Source organism: Nanorana parkeri, unplaced genomic scaffold (genome assembly GCF_000935625.1).
Source record: "Nanorana parkeri isolate BGI_ZX_2015 unplaced genomic scaffold, ASM93562v1 scaffold1392, whole genome shotgun sequence".
Taxonomy (NCBI): Eukaryota; Metazoa; Chordata; class Amphibia; order Anura; family Dicroglossidae; genus Nanorana; species Nanorana parkeri.
Genome location: NW_017307660.1, coordinates 107,378 through 127,678, shown reverse-complemented (window position 1 = coordinate 127,678; position 20,301 = coordinate 107,378). Strand labels below are relative to the sequence as shown.

General features: G+C 43.4%; 1 protein-coding gene across 1 annotated transcript in view; it reads right to left on the bottom strand.

Annotated features, from left to right (window-relative positions):
- Positions 1 to 20,301, bottom strand: part of QPCT (glutaminyl-peptide cyclotransferase) — a 205,846-nt gene that overhangs the window by 84,125 nt on the left and 101,420 nt on the right. Inside the window, exon 4 of the mRNA XM_018569769.1 lies at positions 11,496 to 11,675. Coding sequence (XP_018425271.1) covers positions 11,496 to 11,675 — 180 coding nt within the window. The remainder of the gene's footprint in view (positions 1 to 11,495; positions 11,676 to 20,301) is intronic.

Genomic DNA, 20,301 nt, shown 5'->3' with positions numbered 1-20,301 from the left:
CAGCGGGCCACGGTAAAATTATTAAACGTTGACCGGTCCGCGGCGATAAAAAGGTTGGGGAGCACTGCTCTATGGGACCAGAATACATTTCCTTTCGAACTTGAAGGTACAGGAAAAAGTGTATGTTATTGATGTGATAATGAGAGAAGGAGCATAAAGCACCATCAATGTATAGCTGGTTCACTTTACATATCCCGGCTCTACTCCATGCATCAAAGCCTTGTAGTTTAAACAGCTCTGGAAGATACTTATTGTTCAATAGTGGGGTGTATCTAGTACAACCCGTAATATGAAGAATGCCCTTCATGGCATTCCTATGAACCTTTCCTACCTTTCCTATGAACTTTATGGTGGCCATATGTGAAAACTGCCTAGTATACAACTTTGTTTGCAACAAGCTCAGCGGATCCAGACACTTGAACAGAAAAGCGAGAAGAGAAGGCAACAATGGCATGGGATCCGTTTGTTCCCATCCAGAGAGGTGCTGCAGCTGGGATACTAAAAAATAAAACCACGGATTAGGGAGAGCCACACCCCCCATATTTTTTTAAATGTAATTTTTTTTCCTAATGCCATTTTGCTGCAACGAAATTCGTCCAATAAGGAATTTAATTGCAGCAAAATGACATTAGGGGAAAAAAAATACTTTTTTTTTTTACAGTCTGCAGAAAATGAAAAAAAAAAAAGCCTGAGGTTCCCCCCCAAATCATACCAGACCCTTTAGGTCTGGTAGGAATGTTAGGAGAATGCCAATTCAAAAGCAAAGAAAAAAAAACTTTATCTATTATTCTCCTTGCCCTGGATTAGAACCTGCGACCTTGACAATGGCAAACCTGTACAATAACCACTACACTATTGACTCTGAACTTTTAGCATCAATTAAAGGATTTTGTCAAAAGTCTGGACTTTTTACTATTTGATTTAACCCTTTAGTGAATGAGGTGTACAAGTACCCCTTACTCATTCACATGGGGGGGGGCAGCATCTGGGTGCCCCCTTATTTAAAGGGGTACCCTTATGCAAATAAGCCCCCTTGCCCGCAGACCCCCACAACCACCGGGTCAGGGTTGTGGGGAAGAGGCCCTGGTCCCCATCAGCATGGGGACGCCCTCCCAATGCCGAGGGCACGTGGCCTGGTAAGGCACAGGGAGGGGGCGCTCGTCCATCCCCCCCTTTCCTGCCCCCACGGGACCCCACGTTTTTTTCCCCATTTTTTGGGGCTGGGGTTCCCCTTTAAAATTCCTACCAGACCTTAAGGGTCTGGTATGGATTTTGGGGGGAACCCCACGCACTTTTTTGTGTGTTATAACTGGGGGGGTCCTTCCTAACATTCCTAAAGGGTCTGGTATGAATTGGGGGGGAACCTCACGCTTTTTTTTTTCATCTTCTGCAGACTGTAAAAAAAAAAAAGCCTGAGGTTCCCCCCCAATTCATACCAGACCCTTTAGGTCTGGTTCTCAGAGAATCTCTTGTGCAAATGGGAGTGGGAGAAACATTTATTTCTAAAGTGATGGCACTATATACACACCCAAATGCAAGGGTCAGAGTTAATGGGGAACTATCCGCCCCCTTCCCAATATTTAATGGTACCCAACACCGTTGTCACCGTTGCTATATATTATAGCGATGGAACAATTAGTGGCAACCATCAGGAAGAACCCCTCGATTACTGGTTTACCCATCTTAACACAACAACACAAAATAGCATTATATGCAGATGACCTACTTCTCTTAATATCTTCTCCAATAATATCGATACCTAATATTCTTAAAGAACTGACGAGATATGGCGATTTAAGTAATTTTAAAATAAATTTAACTAAATCGGAATTCCTGAATATTTCATTAACTGATAAAGTAAAAACCAGTATAAAGAATAATTACCCATTCAAATGGCAGCCTAAATATATTGCATATCTGGGGGTTAATATTCCTAAAGATTAATGGTTAATGAATTAAGATGGGAAAGATATTTAAGAGGTCATATGAAGAATAGGATCACAATATTGAGGGGAGAGTGGATTAGAGGAAATAGGGGAGTAACACAAATAGCTAGTATATTTGTCTATAAGACATCTTAGAAGAACACATGGAAAATAGACACTAAAGAGGAGTAGAAAATGTTCTCGTCCATAGAGAGGTGGATGGGGCGATATATTTTTCACAGAGGAGTTTTTTTTTGTTTTTTTTTGTTAGGGGGAGGAATAAATATAAGTGGATTACAAAGGTGGTCCTCCCCCATCCCTCCAGAAGAGGAAGAATGGAAAAAATTGAAAGATTGGATCAAATGATAAGAAAAGGGGATGGAGATTTGGCAAGAATTTATGTGAGTGGTTGATGTATGATGTATCTGTGGGTTTTGTATTTAATATCTGTCATATAAAATGTATTGTATAAAATTATATTAAATTGAAGTGCAATAAAAATATATTAAACAAAAAAGAAGTAGAAGGTTAGATTTGTACCAGTTAACTGTTAACCCCGAATATAGTGCAAATTCGGAAAGGTGAGACAAAGTTACACTTAGGGAGGCTTGTGTGTCAGCCAGAAAAAGAGTTTTCGTCTGCATACTGGGCGATCTTCACTTCGATCTCACCCCTTCTGAAACCCACTACATCCGGTGAGGACCTAATCAGAGCGGCCAATGGCTCTATGGCCAGGGCAAAGAGGAGAAGGGAGAGAGGGCAGCCCTGTCTGGTACCTCTTTGAAGTGAAAATTTCTGGGATAGGGAGTTGTTGACCCTCACACGCGCCATAGGAGAAAAGCACAAAATAACAAAATTGGGGTCCAAACCCAAATGAGGCAAGCACCGCCCATAAATATCACCATTCGATTGTAGGATAAATCAGAGAAAAGTGATTTTTGTAAAAAAATTTGCCTATCACATTATTCCTAAGTAAAGTGACTATGTCACCTCACCTGATAGATCCAAAGAACTGCTCCCAGCAAGAGAAGACACTAAACTAACTACCCCTTCAGTGGGGTGGCGAGTCCAAGCTCCGTTATCTTCAAGCAGTATAGGCTCTGGCAAAGTCTTTAAAGCGGAAGGAACCACAGCATGCAGCTGGGAATGCAAACATTCGACAATCCCAGAGGTGCCAAATGCTGAAAACTTTGCTAGAACCTCTGCTGCTTAAAGAAGAACGCCAAGCAATCAAAAAAATTGCCCTTGTAGTGGGGCTACCCACAAATTGCAAGGGTTAACTGCTCATTTTGGTCTAGGGATTAAAATAAAGAAAATGCACTCACCTGATCCTCGGTCCCACTTGGCTGCTAGACCAGTCCCTGCAGTCTCTTCTTCCCCAGGTTCCAGCAGTCTAAGGACCTGTGACGTCATCACATCTAATGCAACTGCATTAGATGTGAAGACGGCGAGTGATATTCTGCCGCCAGAGCAGAGGGGGAGAGGTGAGCAGTCACCGCCACAGGACCGAGGTTTAGGTGAGTGTGTCTTCCTTATTTTACCCCCTAGACCAAAACGAGCAGTTAACCCTTTCAGTGTGGGGTTACAGTTCTTGGAGTTCTTCTTTAAAGACAGTAGAGTTCAGATTAAGCTCTTGTTGGGGAGGTAAGTATTTAGTGTCTTCTGACCCTTTTGGTGAAATGGAAAAAGTCAGATTTAAAACCTACAAAATACAAATATATCTAGCCAAATGTGCTACCAAATGAAAGTCCTTTCTCATATGAAAAAAAATTATAAGAGGTTAGGGTAGGCTAAAAAAACCACAAAAAGTAAAAAGGTGCAAAACTAGTGCCTTCTGTTGTGGAAATGTTATTAGGATGTGTTTTTAGTGTATTGTAATATTTTGTCATTATGTCTCTCAGTGTCAGGGTTTGCTGCGTCACGCCCAATTGGAGCGTGACCCGGTTTAAATCCCCACTGAGAGTAAACCATTGGAGTAGACATCTTATGCGTGGCGGAGCAGTGTCTTCTTGGCGAATGTATGGACGCCGGCTAGGGCCCCTGCGCGGTGCGCGGATTTATTGGTTTGGCGTGTATACAACTTGCTTTGAGGACATAGTATTATTTAAGACATATATCTGCCTTTATCAAAAGGAACGTGCATTTGTTGTCTCTAGTGCGCCTGATCAACCGCTGGAGATAATATGATGTTGTCCCTGTAAATAAGTAAGCATGAGAATCATAGTAACGTTATTGGGCATTGATCACTGAACAATGCTGGATAAAGTTCACTCCGGTGGTAATAGATTATTGTATTAATGTGTTTTGTTGACTGGCTATGTATTGAGGAAGTGATGTTGGTTGTTAACATCACTTCCTGTTTGAAATCACTTCCTGGTTTGCTGTGTGAGACATCACTTCCTGTCTGACATCACTTCCTGTTGGGCAGATATAAAACAATAAACAAATACCTGTGCTGGCTCTCTTAGAATGGAAGCAGCAAGCAAGCAACACCTTTCTCCTGTGTCCTAACTCTACATGACTCTACAGGGGTACTTCCAGTCCTTGCACAAAAGAGCATAATACAACTGTGCTTTTAAGCACGGGGGGGAAATTCTTTGTGTTTGACATACTTTGGCGCAGTTTAGTGCAGTATGGATTTGTGCGTTGAACCAAGAGAATTTCCATAACACTTCTTGATCACCTCTAACCATAGTCAACACATACAACTAAATTTCAAACGTGTTTCTTCTGCAATAAGCACAGTCACAAATCAACTGGTGACTCAGGAACTACAGTATCTTCACACTACTACAGGATTTTGACTAGATGCAAGACATAAATCTTCAATTACGCATATCACCTCCTCATCAGCAAAAATTGTGCATACTTGGAAGCCATTATGGAGGGCAGTGGGATAAAAAGCTTCCAGGAAATTTCCACCCAATTCAGACTTCCTCAGAAAGAATATTATAGATATGTCCAAATAACCCACCTTCTCTGCCACAAGATGAATCTAGTCGTTAGACTCACATATAGAGTAGTTTCCTTCTATCTATCCAACTCCCCCCAAACCAAGGGCATCTCGTTTTTCTACCTGCTGTTCCAAAACAAACTAAACTTCGAGAAAAAGCTCTCCTGTCTTGGGAACGAGATATGACTGTTACTATCTTTGAATCCCAGTGGCTGACTTCCTTAAGGGAAACCTGGAGGGCCTCTAGACATGGGCGGACTGACCATTCCGTCAGTCGGGCACTGCCCGAGGGCCCGCGGCCAGTGGGGGGCACGTAACTGATCCCCCATGGTCAGCGGAGTGAGGGAAGGACGAAGATCTGTACCGATCCCCGCCCGGACTTCATGCAGAGGAGGCAGACGAGCGGCCGGAGACCCGAGGGAGCCGCCAGCTTGTGTCCACCGGCTGCCTAATAGTAATACCTGCTGGGCTAATCATTGAGAAAAAATTTTTTTAAACAAATAAATTGGTTTAGTAGCATTAATATAGATTAAATTTTTCTGTTTATTGTCGGTATTACATAATAAATATTAATAAATAAATAAATAATGCTGTGGAATAAAATAAAATAAATTGGTTTAGTAAAATGAAATATGATTTCATTTTTCTGGGTGTGTACATAATAATAATATATATTTTGTAAAATGTACTTCTATTTTAAACACCTTTTAGGGCCCATTCACACCAATTGTGGTGCGTTCCAGAGCAGTAGCTGCTGGAACGCACCGCAATCGCTCACAAAACTTCCCCCTTCGTTCTGCGGCGGGAGGGGCGTGGTGTTGCTTTGAAGTCAATGGCACCGCAGCCACACACCCCACCCGCACTGCGATTAGACACGTGGCAAAACATTGCCTGCGTTCCTGTTCAGTGCGAACGCAAAAAAATGCGGCATGCTCTATTCTTTGCATTCGCAGTGGATTGGAACATAGGCAATGTTTTGCCACACGTCCGATCGCACTGCAGGCGGGGGACGTGGCATGCGGTGCCATTGACTTCAATGCCCCCTACCGCCCCAGAACGAAGGGGAAGTTTAGTGTGCGATTGTTGTCGGCAATCCTAGATAATGGCAATCGTGCAGCGTGATCGGCAGTGGTGGATAATTCTGTGACCCTGCGGCCAGAATCGCCCACCACTGCCGATCGCGCTGCCAGTGCCATTATTTTGTAATCCCGCCACAATATCGCTCGTGTAATTGAATACAATCGTGGCTAAAAAAGCCACGCATTGTGTGTTGCAAAAAAAGGTACATGTGCCTTTTTTTAGTGATTGCCGCATGGCTCTAACCCCATTGAGATTAATGGGACTGCACAGCAATCGCTGTGTGCAATTGTGCAGAATCGTGCAGTCCCAGGATCGCCCATATCTGAACCTAGCCTCAGTTTTTGTGATATACTTTTACACATTGCACTTTACTGTGAGTTTTATTGCCCTTTAGGGCCCAAGAAGATGCTTGCCCAGGGTCCAAAGTGAGATCCGGTCTCAGCCCCCCCCCCATTATTGGAGGAGACATGGCACATTGCATTTGTAAATAGATTCGGCTGCCGTAAGGAGCCACGCTTGCTGGGGACCTCGTGGCAGCCTTCCAGGGAACCACAGTGGCATCTGTTTACAGTGCTGGCCCACACATCCCACCTGCTGTGATCCTCCACATCCGCACCTGCCCTGCTGCCCTCCTCCGCATCTGCTCTGCTGCGCTCCTCCGCACCTGCCGAGACCCTCCGCACCTGCCCTGCTGAGATCCTTCTCACCTGCCCTGGTGAGACCCTCCACATCTGCTCCTGGTGAGACCCTCCGCATCTGCCCCGGGTTAGACCCTCTGTACCTGCCCCTGCTGAGACCCATCTCACCTGCCCCTGCTGAGACCCTCCACATCTGCCACTAGTGAGACCCTCGGCATCTGCCACTGGTGAGACCCTCCACATCTGCCACTGGTGAGACCCTCCACATCTGCCACTGGTGAGTCCCTCCACATCTGCCACTGGTGAGACCCTCCACATCTGTCTGAGACCCTCCACATCTGCCACTGGTGAGACCCTCCACATCTGCCTGAGACCCTCCACATCAGGGGCCTAGCCTCCTGTGGGGTGGCCTGCTGCACCACAGTCTGACGGGGATCAGACTACTTGTGATGGCCAGTCCCAGAGATGTCATTGTGTATGTGTCATTCTACCTGCCCAGTCTGCAGTGCATTGGTTCTGGTCTGTGCACTGGTTCTGGCCTGAGCTCTGCCATGCATTGGTTCTGGTCTGAGGTCTGCTGTGCATTCTGCCATTTAGCTCACTTTCCAAATTGCCGATATTGGTCTAGATTTTTAATTATTTTACCTATTCCTTGCAATTCAACTTTTAGTGAATAGGCCTGCTATTTTGAAATTAATGGGAGAAATAATTTCTGCAACACAAAAATATTTATGCGGGTGAGGCTTGTGGATGGGAGGGGCTTGTATATGGGTGGACACCTGCACTCCAAAGCAAGTTCAGTACATGTTTATGAACGGTTATCGTTCATAAACACGTACTGAACTTGCTTTGGAGTGCCGGTGTCCATCCTTTACTGATATTTTGTCGGAAGCCATCCGCTGACACCTGCTGCACCCACCCTCCATTTTTGGAGCAGCGGCTCTGAGTGCGATGGGTACACAGACTGTATCTTGTATATGGGTGGAGCACTAGGGGGGCCCCATAATCTCGTATTGCCCGGGGGCCCCATGTGTTGTCAGTCCGCCCCTGCCTCTAGATGTGTAGACATGTGGGAACTGGCTCAGGAGACATTGTTGAGATGGTACCTGACTCCTTCCCGGCTAGCTAAAATGTCCACATCTTCCTCTGCGATGTGCTGGTGGGGATGTGGACTGTGAAATGGCAACCCTGGTATCTGTGGTCTCAGAAAAACACTCCTACCCCATAAATTTCAACAATGGCGGTACATGTGACTCTCTGATATTATGTATATGGAACCTCTCGGGCCACATCATATGGGAATTGTGCATGCCCTATTGGCACAGTACATACACCTTATATTGATGTTTTGGTCCTACTCAGACCTTCATTGTTGTTCGATACTCTTTTATTCTGTTTTGTGTAACCGAAAATGCCCAAATAAAAATCTATTGAACGTAAAATTGTGCATACTTTTAATTAAGATTCCTATATGGTCTATGTTACTAAATGTGACTGCCCTGACTTCCCCAATACTCTGCCTGTCCTAACCTCAGCTGGGTTTTCTGTCTATATTTTATTTACTGACTATACTTGTCATGAATTCACTGCAGCAGTTGTCATTTGGTCTTATGTGCCAAGTTTACTTTTTTTCTTTCAAATTCTTTATTTATAAAAAAAAAGGTGGGATACAGAGAGCATTTGTAAAATATATGGGCCACATGGCCTCACGCCAAACAAAGTCAATAAACCTGACAGCAAATGATAAAACAAGGGAATTGAGACAACCTCAATCAGTATCAAATCTCCAAATATACTCAGATCTGTTTCAGGTTAGGTCGGTCTCTCTTCCTCCCATCCCTTAACCCTTTCGCTGCCAAGCCCTCTGGAACATTTTTCAAATCAGCTGGCCACGCCATTTTTGCATTTTTTCCCCATTGATTTGATTCTCAACTGCTGGGTTGCTAGCGTTTGTAAAAGACCCCCCAAACCATATATTTTCTGAAAGCGCAGATTTGAGTCCACAGAGAGTCTAAAAAGAGTCCAGAGTTTGGAGCATATACCGCCACAAGGGTCACCCTGTGGCCATGGAGATCACCCTTGAGAAGCAGCATACGTCCCTCCGGGTCTGCATAGCGTTCAATGTACGTCCATGGGACGGAGTTCGCCAGTACTATACTAACCCCTTTAGATATGGAGTCTGGGGAGGGGGCATGGTAGGCCGAGCGGTATCTACTATTACCCAATCGGGGAATTTTCCCGCTCTTAAAGTGGGTTTCTTGTAAAAATGGGTCTGCGATCGTCACAGGTCGTTCAATAAACAGGACCTCTTCTCGGGGACATGGAGGCCACGTACGTTGAAAGAGGTGACTCTAAGATCAGGCATAGTGAACTTGCAACAAAACAAAATAAATAAATAAAAGAAAAACCTCCCAACCTCTTATCACTCTTTGGGAACCCGATTACAGGGGACTCTAAGTAAGGGCAGGGAAACACACTGACAGTACACGAAGAGAAAAGACAAACCAACACTAGGAGGGCAGGGTAGGGAAAAGACAAATGGGGGATAGAAAGCACGCGGAGGTGAGAACGTTTCTGACCACCGTGTGGGAAAGGTTCACACACACAAAACAAGAGTGTTCCTACGGGATATCTCCGGTACGGAGAGGAAACACTCAAAATGGGGGAGTAGTTTGGGCACAGCGATGTGGAGAGATGCAGACCAGGGTGATTGTCGAACTGGTAACACCAGCTCCGTCCCTCGCTATGTGCAAGCTTTAACATGCCCCATTGCCCCTTGACCCTGAGCACTGAAGGTTATAAGGGGTACATAAGGCAGGCAAAGGTTGACCCAGGAACACTCTTCTTATATAACATCCTGCCGTGTCTTGAGTATATCTAACGATTAAATGACATGCAATGCAAAATATAACCACAACATAATAACAGTGAATAGACTGGCAAAGTCATCAACCCCAGTGAATGAAGGGTCGAGAGGCTGTGGGGGTCTCAAGGCCAACCAACCAAACCCTGCGATACCACCAACAGGTCTCCCTGGCCAAGCGTCCCCGCAGCCTCCCCATAAAGCAGTATGCCTCAAAAGAGGCAAGGGGTCAAATATAGACACATGCCCACAGCATGATGGGTAGGAAGTCCTTCAACAAATAGGACCTCCAAACCACCACTACAGTAAGTACCCTGGGCTTCGTCCTGGAAATCCGCATGGCGAGGCCGCGAGGGATTGAGAAGGCCGCAGCAGGGGGTCATCAAGAAACCGGCCAGTTCAGAAGAACGCCAGGTAAGTAGATGTAGTTCAGCTCTCCGGATCCATGGGTTGGGCCCACTGAGATGCTCGAGCAGCAGATCTCTGACGGCTTCTACGGCGCCCCATTGATCTAGATGGCCTTGTAGACAAAGATGGAGTCGAATCCAGAGACGGTACTTCCAGCCAGTCTGGCAGTGACAGGTCATCGCATTCCAAGAAGGCGGCCAAGTCCGGTACCTGGCGGGGTGGGCAAGTCTGAAGAAGCAATCTCCTCTGCCGATCAGAAGCGAGAACGGAAATCCCCATCTGTATGTAATCCCCTTGGTTTGCAGCAGGTCAGTGAGGGGTTTCAAGAGCCGTTGGCGGTATAGAGTCTAGGGGCACACATCGGGTAGAATCAAGACCTCCGCACCATCAAAGTCCACCGTACCCAACCACCAGGCTCTCTGTAGAATCTCCTCTTTAAAGTTGAAAAAGGGAATTCTACACAGGACGTCTCTGGGTTTGTTAGCATCTGTCCCCATTTGGCCCAGGGACCTGTGTACCCGATCTAGCTCAATCTGTTCCGTTGGCGGCCTGTCCAGCAGGGAGTTAAAGATCGCAGTGACTGCCACTCTGAGGTCAGGGCCACCTGTGGCTCCAGGATCCCCCGCAACCGCAGGTTGTTGCGGCGGTTGCGATCCTCTGAATCTTCCAGCCGCAGCTGCATCTGAGCAATGTGGGTCTGCTGGCGCAGTATGGAGGCTTCCAAGCGGGTCACCTTACTTTCCAGAGACCGGTCAGCGTCTTCCAGTACCTCCAATCTCCTCTCATGTAGTTCCACTCCCGACCTCACCTCCGCCAGATCAGATCTGAGTGAGGACGCCAGCTGATCAATCATGCCCTGTATGTCGGCGCGTGTCGGGATCACCGCCAGTATAGACCGGAGCTCTGGGTCTGCGCCCAGGCCCGAACATCCGAGCAGGGAGGCATTGGTGAGGGTATCTCCGATCCGGAGTCAGGTAAGGAGAAGGCCGGGGATGCCGGTGGGAACGGCGGAGCGGCCTCGTCAGTGACACTGGAGGCAGTATAGGCTGGGGAAGCTAGGGCTTGCACCACTGGGGGAGAGTACGTGGGCGCCCTGGTCCGCTCACGTGTCGGGCCCAGTTGCCTGGGGCGAAACATCCGGGATTGCATCTGCAGTCGTACAGGGGCACGGGGTGTCTTCGACTTCTTCCCGGTCCGAGTCATGGGGCGATAGGGCATATAAGAAGATTAACTGGAAAAATCCCCCTGGGTCTGCAGAACTCTTTGCCTTAGCTACTGCTCGGTGCCATGTCCAGGCCACGCCCCCTCCAAGTTTACTTTTTTGACCATGTTTCATATTACACCAATATGTAGGCCATAACATGAAACATGGTCACACCCCCAGCCCCTCACTTCAAACTGCCCTCCCTCCCCATTTACCTGAATCACAGGGTTCTTCTCCCTGCAGACTGCTGTAATTTTTTTTAATTTGGCATGACTTTGCAATAAAGTTGGCTGTGCAAGTAGCTTGTAGGCTTTGATATAAGTGCAGTGTTTATCAGAAACACATTTTTTGCAAACTCCAAAGGTCACTAAACTTTCTTGGTAAAAAAAAATATCAAATACTGTATAATATGTATAATACGTACAATACCATGGAGCTGATTGGTGTTTTCAGAATTAGATGGGTGAGGAGTGTTCTCCATCTTCTGTGCTAAATGACGAGACCCATAGAGGGAATCATATGTAGACCATTGACGAAAAGCTTCCTCACCATCAAAAAATATCAGTCGAAGTGAAAGGTCTGGTTTTCTACTTGAATTTCTTTGCTGTGAATTAAAAAAAAAAAATACATTGACTTTTAGCTTACAAAGCAAGATACATAGAAAGGAGTTAGTCACTCTAATTAAAACTAAACTCCAGTAATAAATGATAAGTTACATGCCTTTTTTTCAAAGAATAGAAGGTGTACTGTGATTGGAAGAGGAGAAAAGGGACAAGGATGTGACATAATCTTTCCTCCTCCAATCACAGAACACCTTGTATCCTTTGAGAAAAAAACAAGGCATTTTGTGAATGGGAAAGTAGCGAGGATGGGCGGGTATGTGACTGGAGCACTTCACTGCTAGAGTCCAATCCCTCGCTCCCTGCAACACCTTGAAGTCAAGGGTTATGTGTAGGAGTCGGAATGTTGCAAGGTAAGATTTTGATACATTGCGGAAGCCCTCCACACATAACATACATTTAATGATAATTTACACACCAAGTGCAGTGTGTAAATTATAATTTTTTTCAATTCTTTATACTTTTAACAAAAAGTAAGTAAAAGTTTCCTTGGAAGTAAAAACAGGTTCCCTTTGGTGAAAAGCAATTTTTTTTAAACAATTGTCTTTTCTAAAAGAAAAGTAAAACTTATAACAGTGAACAATCATATTACATCATATCACAAGCTGACGCCATGGGTCAAAGATACCTATATAAACAATTAAAACATTATAAAGAAGAAAAAAGTGAAAGATAGAAAAAAAGACACTGCCCTACCAAAACGAGACAACAATTTTTAATCATAATAGAAAGAAAAGAGGGAGAGAAAACAGAAAGAGGGGAAAGGGGAAAAGAAGTATACAGATATGAAGAGGTAAGTATGACAAAAAACAAACAAAAAGAAAAAGGTGCACGTCTGGTCCATTCCCAGAGGACTGTATGAAGAAGGATGTCATTTAGCTCCCTGCATGGTGTGACTATACACTACAGGTCATGATCTAAGGTCATGGAAAAAAAAAACTTTTCTCCAGAGATTCCCAAGGTTCTCAAATAACATTATATCTAGCTAAAGTGTTATCCATGTTCTGCACTGCTTTGATACAACCATATAGATCTAACTTAGATGGAGGTAACTTTTGTTTCCAATGCAATGCAATTAAGTAACCGGTTGCTGTTAAAATATGTAGAGTCGATTTGCTAAGGTGTTTATGTAAATGCTAGAAAATGAAAACCCAGTAGATAGTAGAGAGGGTCCAATGGCATAGATCGTGACATGAGACATTCAAGTGTAGAACCAACCAACCATCTCCCAAAAAGGCTGAATGAGGGGACAAGATTGATAAATGTGTAACAGGGAACCTAGAACTGAGTCACATCTTCAGAACATAGGAGAGACATCTGGGTATATAGAATGCAACATTTCTGGTGTATGATACCAAAGATATCATATTGTATATTGGTTTTTACTTATAAATTAAGCAGATGGAGGACCCTGCTTAATTTCTCCATATTGCCTCCCATTGTTCCTGAGTTAGCTTGGAACCCATTTAATCATATAGGAATGTTTGACAAAAGTGTCTGGGTATGGTGAATTTAGAAGTTGGTAGATAGCAGATATCAAACCTTTGGAAGAGGGGTTGGAACCACAAATGTTCTAAAAAGGGGTACGTTTACAAAAGGTAAGAGTTCTAGTTAAAGACTGACCGAAATGTTTAATTTGCAAAAAAGAAAAAAGAGATTTGGAAGACAAAATTTCACTCACAAAACAGGAAAAGGAAATAGAGTTCCAGAGACCTTATCTACGATATTTCTGAATTGGAAAAGACCCTTGGATTCCCAAAGAACTAGACCATTCCATAGAAAGGGTCGATGGAAGCTTGGGAGAATGTAAGAAAGAAGTCAGGGAGGAGGTATTTGATGCTAGGCCGTAGGAATATTTAAATTTATTCCAAACTGTCATGATGCAAACCATAGAAGCAAAGTGGAGCTTTTATGGATGTCCATAAAAGTAAATTCGGATAAATAGAGGAGAGCAAATGCTGTTCAATTTGAGTCCATCTTGTCCGAGGATGGTAAGAACACCAAAAGGGTATATTTCTCAACTGGGTGGCCACATATTTGTAAATATTGGGTAAGGAAAAACGACCTCAAAGTATTGAAGTGAAAAGCACATGCTTCGAAACCCTATGGTGTATTGAGTACGAGCACCAATATTTTTTTTTCCCGTACTCACCGATACCGAATACCAATACCGGCATCCAGCAATTCGAGCCAGCCTGGATTCCTGACCAATCAGGAAGCTGGGCGGTGGGTCATGACATGTCGCCCGGCTTCCTGATTGGCTAGGAAGCCGTCTTCACTTGTTGCTAGGCTGGTCAGGAAGCCAAGAGGCGGGTCATGACATGCCGTCCGTCTTCCTGATTGGCTAGGAAGCTGACTTCAGTTATTGCTACACAGCCTGGCTTCCTGACCAATCAGAAAGCCAGCCTGCCTAGCAATAAGTGAAGCCGGCTTCCTAGCCAATCAGGAAGCTGGGAGGCAGGTCATAACCCACCGCCCGGCTTTCTGATTGGCCGGGAAGCCAGCTCCATGCTCCCTTGCAGCACTGCCGGGAAGCCGGCTCCATGCTCCCTTGCAGCACTGCCGGTCAGAGGGAGATCTCACCCAAATACTCGGAATCGGCACCGATACTAGTATCGGTATCAGTGCATCCCTAGTGTCTACCATCCCACAGAAAGTATAGTATCTCCCTTTGCAAAGAAGCAAGGTCAGAAGCAAAAGTCGGTTCCAACAAAGTTTGCAAATAATATTACAATTCAGGTAAAAATGCAATTTTAACCGCCGTTATTTTGCCCACTTAGGAAAAAGTGAACACAATGTCCTAAAGATAGGTTTATAATTAGCTCCATATAAGAGTGAAGGATGGGTGGTAAGAAGCATCCCTAAATATTTTAAAGTATGTTGTTTCGAATGATAAGGAAAGGAAAGACGTAAAATGGAAAGAGTCTCAGGGAGTATGTTTATAGGCAATGCCTCAGTGTTTCCAGTGATTCAATTATAACCTCTGAGTAGCTAGAAAGCTCTCGATGGAGGTTGGGTAGAGACAAAAGGGGTTTTGTTAAAGATAAGATAATGGAAATAATGCCAATTTGAACTGTTGGTGATATCACACCAGTGATATCAAGGGACCTTCTAATTCGAGAAGCTAGTGGTTCTGTGCACAGCACACAAAGAAGTGGGGACAGGGGACACCCCTCTATCGTACCATTTCTGAGGTGGAACACAAAGGGGGTAGCATACTGTAGTTTAATAGAGGCCATTGTGGCAATTATTACCAGCCGTGGAAAAGGGGCCCCTGATACCAATATGCGAGAGCGTTGCTTTATGAAAGGGCCAACTCAGCCTATCGAAGACCTTTTCCGTGTCTAAACATAAAATTACACTAAGCTCAAGAGTTAAATCTTAAAAATGCATTCAAGTACCGTAACTATTAACAAAAATGTACCTTATTTGTGCATCACTCGGCTGTAGTTCTTCAAATAATTTCTGAATTTGTGCTGGATCATTGTATGAATCATGTTTTGTAATCAATTTTAACTTTTATTTATTTATATGCATGTTTAAATACAATTTGATAATTGTATACATATTTATATATAAATGGTCTATTGTACCCCTCCGGAAACCCTAATATTTTCTCCTAATTTTCTTACTCTACGTACCCCAGGGGGAGGGGTGAAATGAGGGTGCCTATAGTGAGGCAATCCACGGCCTGTATTTTGAAGTCAGCACAAATCAAAGATGATTTGAGGATTTACAACAGAGTGATAACCTAATAAGCTACATTTTTGTTAATAAGTGAAGAATCTAAACTCCTTTAGTAAATCAGTCTAATTGCTTGGGAGTTCAGAGCAACACATACAGAGATCAGAAAGTTACAAGGTCACTGGATTTCTGGCAAGATCAACAGGTATTTTTCTGTAATATGTGACTTTCTGGGCTTCTAACTACAAACCTCTCATAGGCTCTCATAGATTAGAGTTAGGACAAAACTACATAGAGGCGCCTTGACAAGGCAGTGTGGCTTCCACATATTTTGCAAAAGTTGTGCACAAATTGTTGGTGTACGCTAGCTGGTAAGTGTGCTGGGAATTTTTCTGTGTTTGTACTATGGAAAGTCCTTCCATATGCACCTTACTTTAACCCCTTCACGACTGGAGACGTACACTATACATCTCCATCAGGAAGTGCACAAATGACTGCTCACGTACAGTGTACGTGAGCAACTATTCAGGGTTTTGAAATGCCGGTAACCGCTGAGAATCAGTGGTTACTGTTCATTAATGGATGCCTCAGACAGCGTTCAAAGTATGTCGCTGTCCCTAAGTGTGACAGTTAGTGACACTTACTGACAGTGACATTGTAGGCCATTCATACTAAGTGAGGCATTAGGCACACATATGTGATATAATTATATAGCCCTATCTGTCCCCTAAAAAACAATATATAATATGTGTGGGTGCACTTAGAAAGAAAGTATTTCTTTCTGCCATGGAAGAATCACACATCAAAAATGTAAAAAGTGCTTCAGTCATTTACGAACAGAAACTGAAAAAAAGCTCCGTCATGAAGGGGTTAAAAAGCTAGTTATAAATTGATTTGTGTGGTTGCCATTTGTTTAACTTGCTGGATTTGGTATGGGATACACACTGGGGTCTTAAGCTGCCATTGTGATGTGCTGGGCTTCTGGTGTGTCCCTGTGCCTTTAGGGAGGAATGGGCACCTAAGGCATACCTGCACTCAATTTATCCATTGTCATGCTTGTAACACTCTGGGCTCTGACAGGACTTGGTATGGATCACAGCTGCAAATGTCTCAAGGATCAAATCACCAAATAAATAAACACTTAGGGAACTATAGTCTCATTAATCTTGAAGTAAGACTTCAGTACCGCATGAATAAAAGGAGAACAATGTTTAGTGTCCCTAAGCATCAACATGCATTTACAACTTAAATATTGTAACTCTCTCTGAGCTAGGTACCAGTTATAAGTACTGACAGAAGTTACATCACTTCAGTAAGGTCGTGATAACACAGTACTTAGTTTTGAAGGATATAAGCTGACCAGTGGTTGCTATTAGTAACAGCCAGCAGGAAGCAGGAGATCAGTGTTCAAACTATACCCCAGGATTAGTATGAGAGTATGCAGCTTCCAGGATGGAGACGGTTAATCAGGATGTAGAGCGGAGATGGTGGTTGCTGAGATTCAGGATGGAGAGTGGGATGAAGAATATAATCCTTCAGGATGGAGAGCGGTGAATGTTACCAGTTTCAGGATGGAGCGGGGGAGAAGATCTTGCCCGGCGTCTGCACTATTGCACAAACACCAGTCAATTGAATCTCACGACTTAAGCCAGCTAGGTGGGAGGAGCAACATGGGAGAGTAGGCGGCGCCACCCGCCGTGTCCAGAATGCCCGGAGAGGTAAATTGATTACAATGCTCCAGTATGGAGGGTCTCATAGATTAGAGTTAGGAGAACATTACACAGAGGAGCCTTGACAAGGCAGTGTGGCTTCCACATGTTTTGCAAAAGTTATTATTATTATTATACACGATTTATATAGCGTCAACAGTTTGCGTAGCGCTTTACAATATAAGGAAGACATGGCAATCACAATACAATTCAAGACAAGACGGTAAGGAGGGCCCTGCCCGTGAGGGCCTACAATCTAAAAGTTGTCAACTGAAACCTCAGTTTTTGCAGAAAATTGTTAGACAGTGTCATTTCTCTTTTGCAGGCTACCTGGTAAGTGTGACATTTTTGTGTTTGTACTTGGGAAAACCCTTCCATGTGCACCTTACTTTAAAAACAAGTTATAAATTGATTTTGTAGTTGCCATTGGTTTCCTAAATACAAATCTGTCTCCAAAAACCAAAATGAAATACAAAATGAATACTATTCACATAAATATAAAACAAAATATAAAGTTATCTGTTTATCAATATCAAGTGTAATTGGGGAACAAGTCCTTAAATGAACTCACATACATGTTAACCCCTTCGTGACGGGAGACGTACACTGTACGTCCAGCCACAAAGGGACCAAATGACTTGTCACGTACACTGTACGTGACGAGTTATTTGCTGCTTTAGAGGGCTGTTAATCGCTGAGAATCAGCTTTTAACATTCATTAATGGCTGCCCTTACTACAGAGGCATTCATTAATGAAAGGGTTAACCTTTTTCAGACACCCGATACCTTAATATCGGGTGTCTGAGAGTCAAAGCAAAGCGGACACAGATGCCGGCTTTTGCCGGCATTCTGACAGCTCGTATAGATCGAGAGATATCTCTCTCAAGCTATACTGGCTTTTTTTTTTTTTTTTCATGAATAGATACAAAATGTGTCTATTCCTACAATGTATCTATTCCTGGAAGAAGAATGTTTGTTTGCTGATCGTTGTTGCAACAATCAGAAAACATTTAGTAACAGCTGAATCCTGAACTGCTGCAGGATCAGTGTCACTAACTTATTATCGGCTGTTCTGAAGTTTGAAGCAGCCTGATAATAACCAAAAATTTATTAATTTATCATGCAGTAACAGTGAGATTAATTCACAAAATCTGCTTGATATAATTAAATAAATAAAATAACATTTTTAAGTTAAAAAAAAAAGTGAAAAGTGTAAAAAAAAAAAAAAAATGTGTAAAAAATAAAATAAAATAAGGGACAAATAAATGAATGTATTTATTGCATTTTTTTAGCTGTGCTGGTTTTGTAAAAAAAATACTACAAATCAAAACTGGGAAAAAAGTGTTTTTTTTAAACGGTTTTTTCCTCTTTTTTTATATTTTATTTGTCCTAAGTGAGGCGTTAGACGCACATATGTGATATAAATATGTAGCCCTATCTGTCCTCTAAAAAACAATATATAATATGTGTGGGTGCACTTTGTAAGAAAGTATATTACTGACGTGGAAGAATCACACAGCAAAAATGTCAAAAGTGTGTCAGTCATTTACGAACAGAAACTAAAAACAAGCTCAGTCATGAAGGGGTTAAAGGGCTTAAAACCACAGCATACTGTATACTATACTATCCCTTTTATGAAATGAGTGCTGCCTTCTATCTACCCATTACTTTCAACAACTTCCTGGATTCCCATTGTGCTTTTCATCTCTTTCCCTGTTGCTTGATGCAATTGCAATCTCAATTTTTCAAGATTACATATCCCCATCATGCATTGCCTCCAGCAAGCAATGATGATGTTGAGACATTGAGTTGTAGTCCAGACTGCTGGCTTAGTTAGAGTGGTGACACAAGGAAGTGCATATTTACAGGGCTGAGTGAAATTGTGCCACTGCATTGAGGAAGTACATCCTATGGACATCTTCAATAAGTAAGCTTACAAACTTCAAGGTTTACATGGTTATTAGGCGTTGGATAGAACGTATGGAAATTCAATATAGAAATACATATTTATTTTTAGTTATTGACCATAGATACTGTTTAACAGAATTATTGAGAACATGAAAAAGTAGTATATTGGCAAAGAGCAAAAGCATAAAATTAACTTACCTAAGTGGTTGACAGAAGCTAGGGTTTGCCAAGGACTAGAAAAGCTTAATGTGAATAATTCCCCAGGACCAAATAACTTGCACCCACAGGTACTTAAAGAGCTAAGTACGATAATAGCGAGGTCATTGTTCCTAATTTTCAAGGACTCCCTACTGACTGGGCAGGTACCAGCTGACTGGCATAAAGCAACTGTTGCACCAATATTTTAAAAAGGTTTAAGATGCGTACCTGGGAATTATAAACCAGTCGGCTTAACAGCCATAGTATGCAAGCTATTTGAGGGTATGATTAAGGACTAGACATGTGCACCAGCCAAAAATTTGTTTAGTTTAGTTTTGATTCGGATTTTGCATTATTTCGCTTTTCGGATTCAGGTCCGAAATTGAATCCATTTCGGGATTCGGACAAAATTCATTAGCGGTAGTCCGGTCTGAAATTTTGTTTATTGGACAAAATTTTGTTGCAGCAAAATGACATTAGAAATTTTTTATTTTTTTTACAGTCTGCAGAAGATGCCTCACGCATCATACCAGACCCTTTAGGTTTCATACCAGACCCTGGTATGAATTTCATACCAGACCCTTTAGGTCTGGTAGGAATATTAGGAGGGACCCTCCCCCAAGTTAAAACAAACAAAAAAAGTGCGTGGGGTTTCCCCCAAAATCCCTACCAGACCCTTTAGGTCTGGTAGGAATTTTAAGTGGGAACCCCAGCCCCCAAAAATGGGGGGGGAAACATGGGGTCCCCCCTAACATTACTACCAGACCCTTGATTGGAGCACTGGCCTGGCAGGGCAGGGGGGACGATCGAGCGCCCGCCCCCTGCGCCTTACCAGGCCACGTGCCCTCGGCATTGGGAGGGTGTCCCCATGCCGATGGGGACAAGGGCCTCTTCCCCACAACCCTGACCCGGTGGTTGTGGGGGTCTGCAGGCAAGGGCGCTTATTTGCATCGGGGTACCCCTTTAAATAAGGGCACCCAGATGCCGCCCCCCCCTTGTGTATACTTGTACCCCTACCCATTCACTAAAGGGTTAAATCAAATAGTAAAAAGTCCAGACTTTTGATAAAATCCTTTCATTGGAAACAAAAAACAGTCAATTTTAGACTATT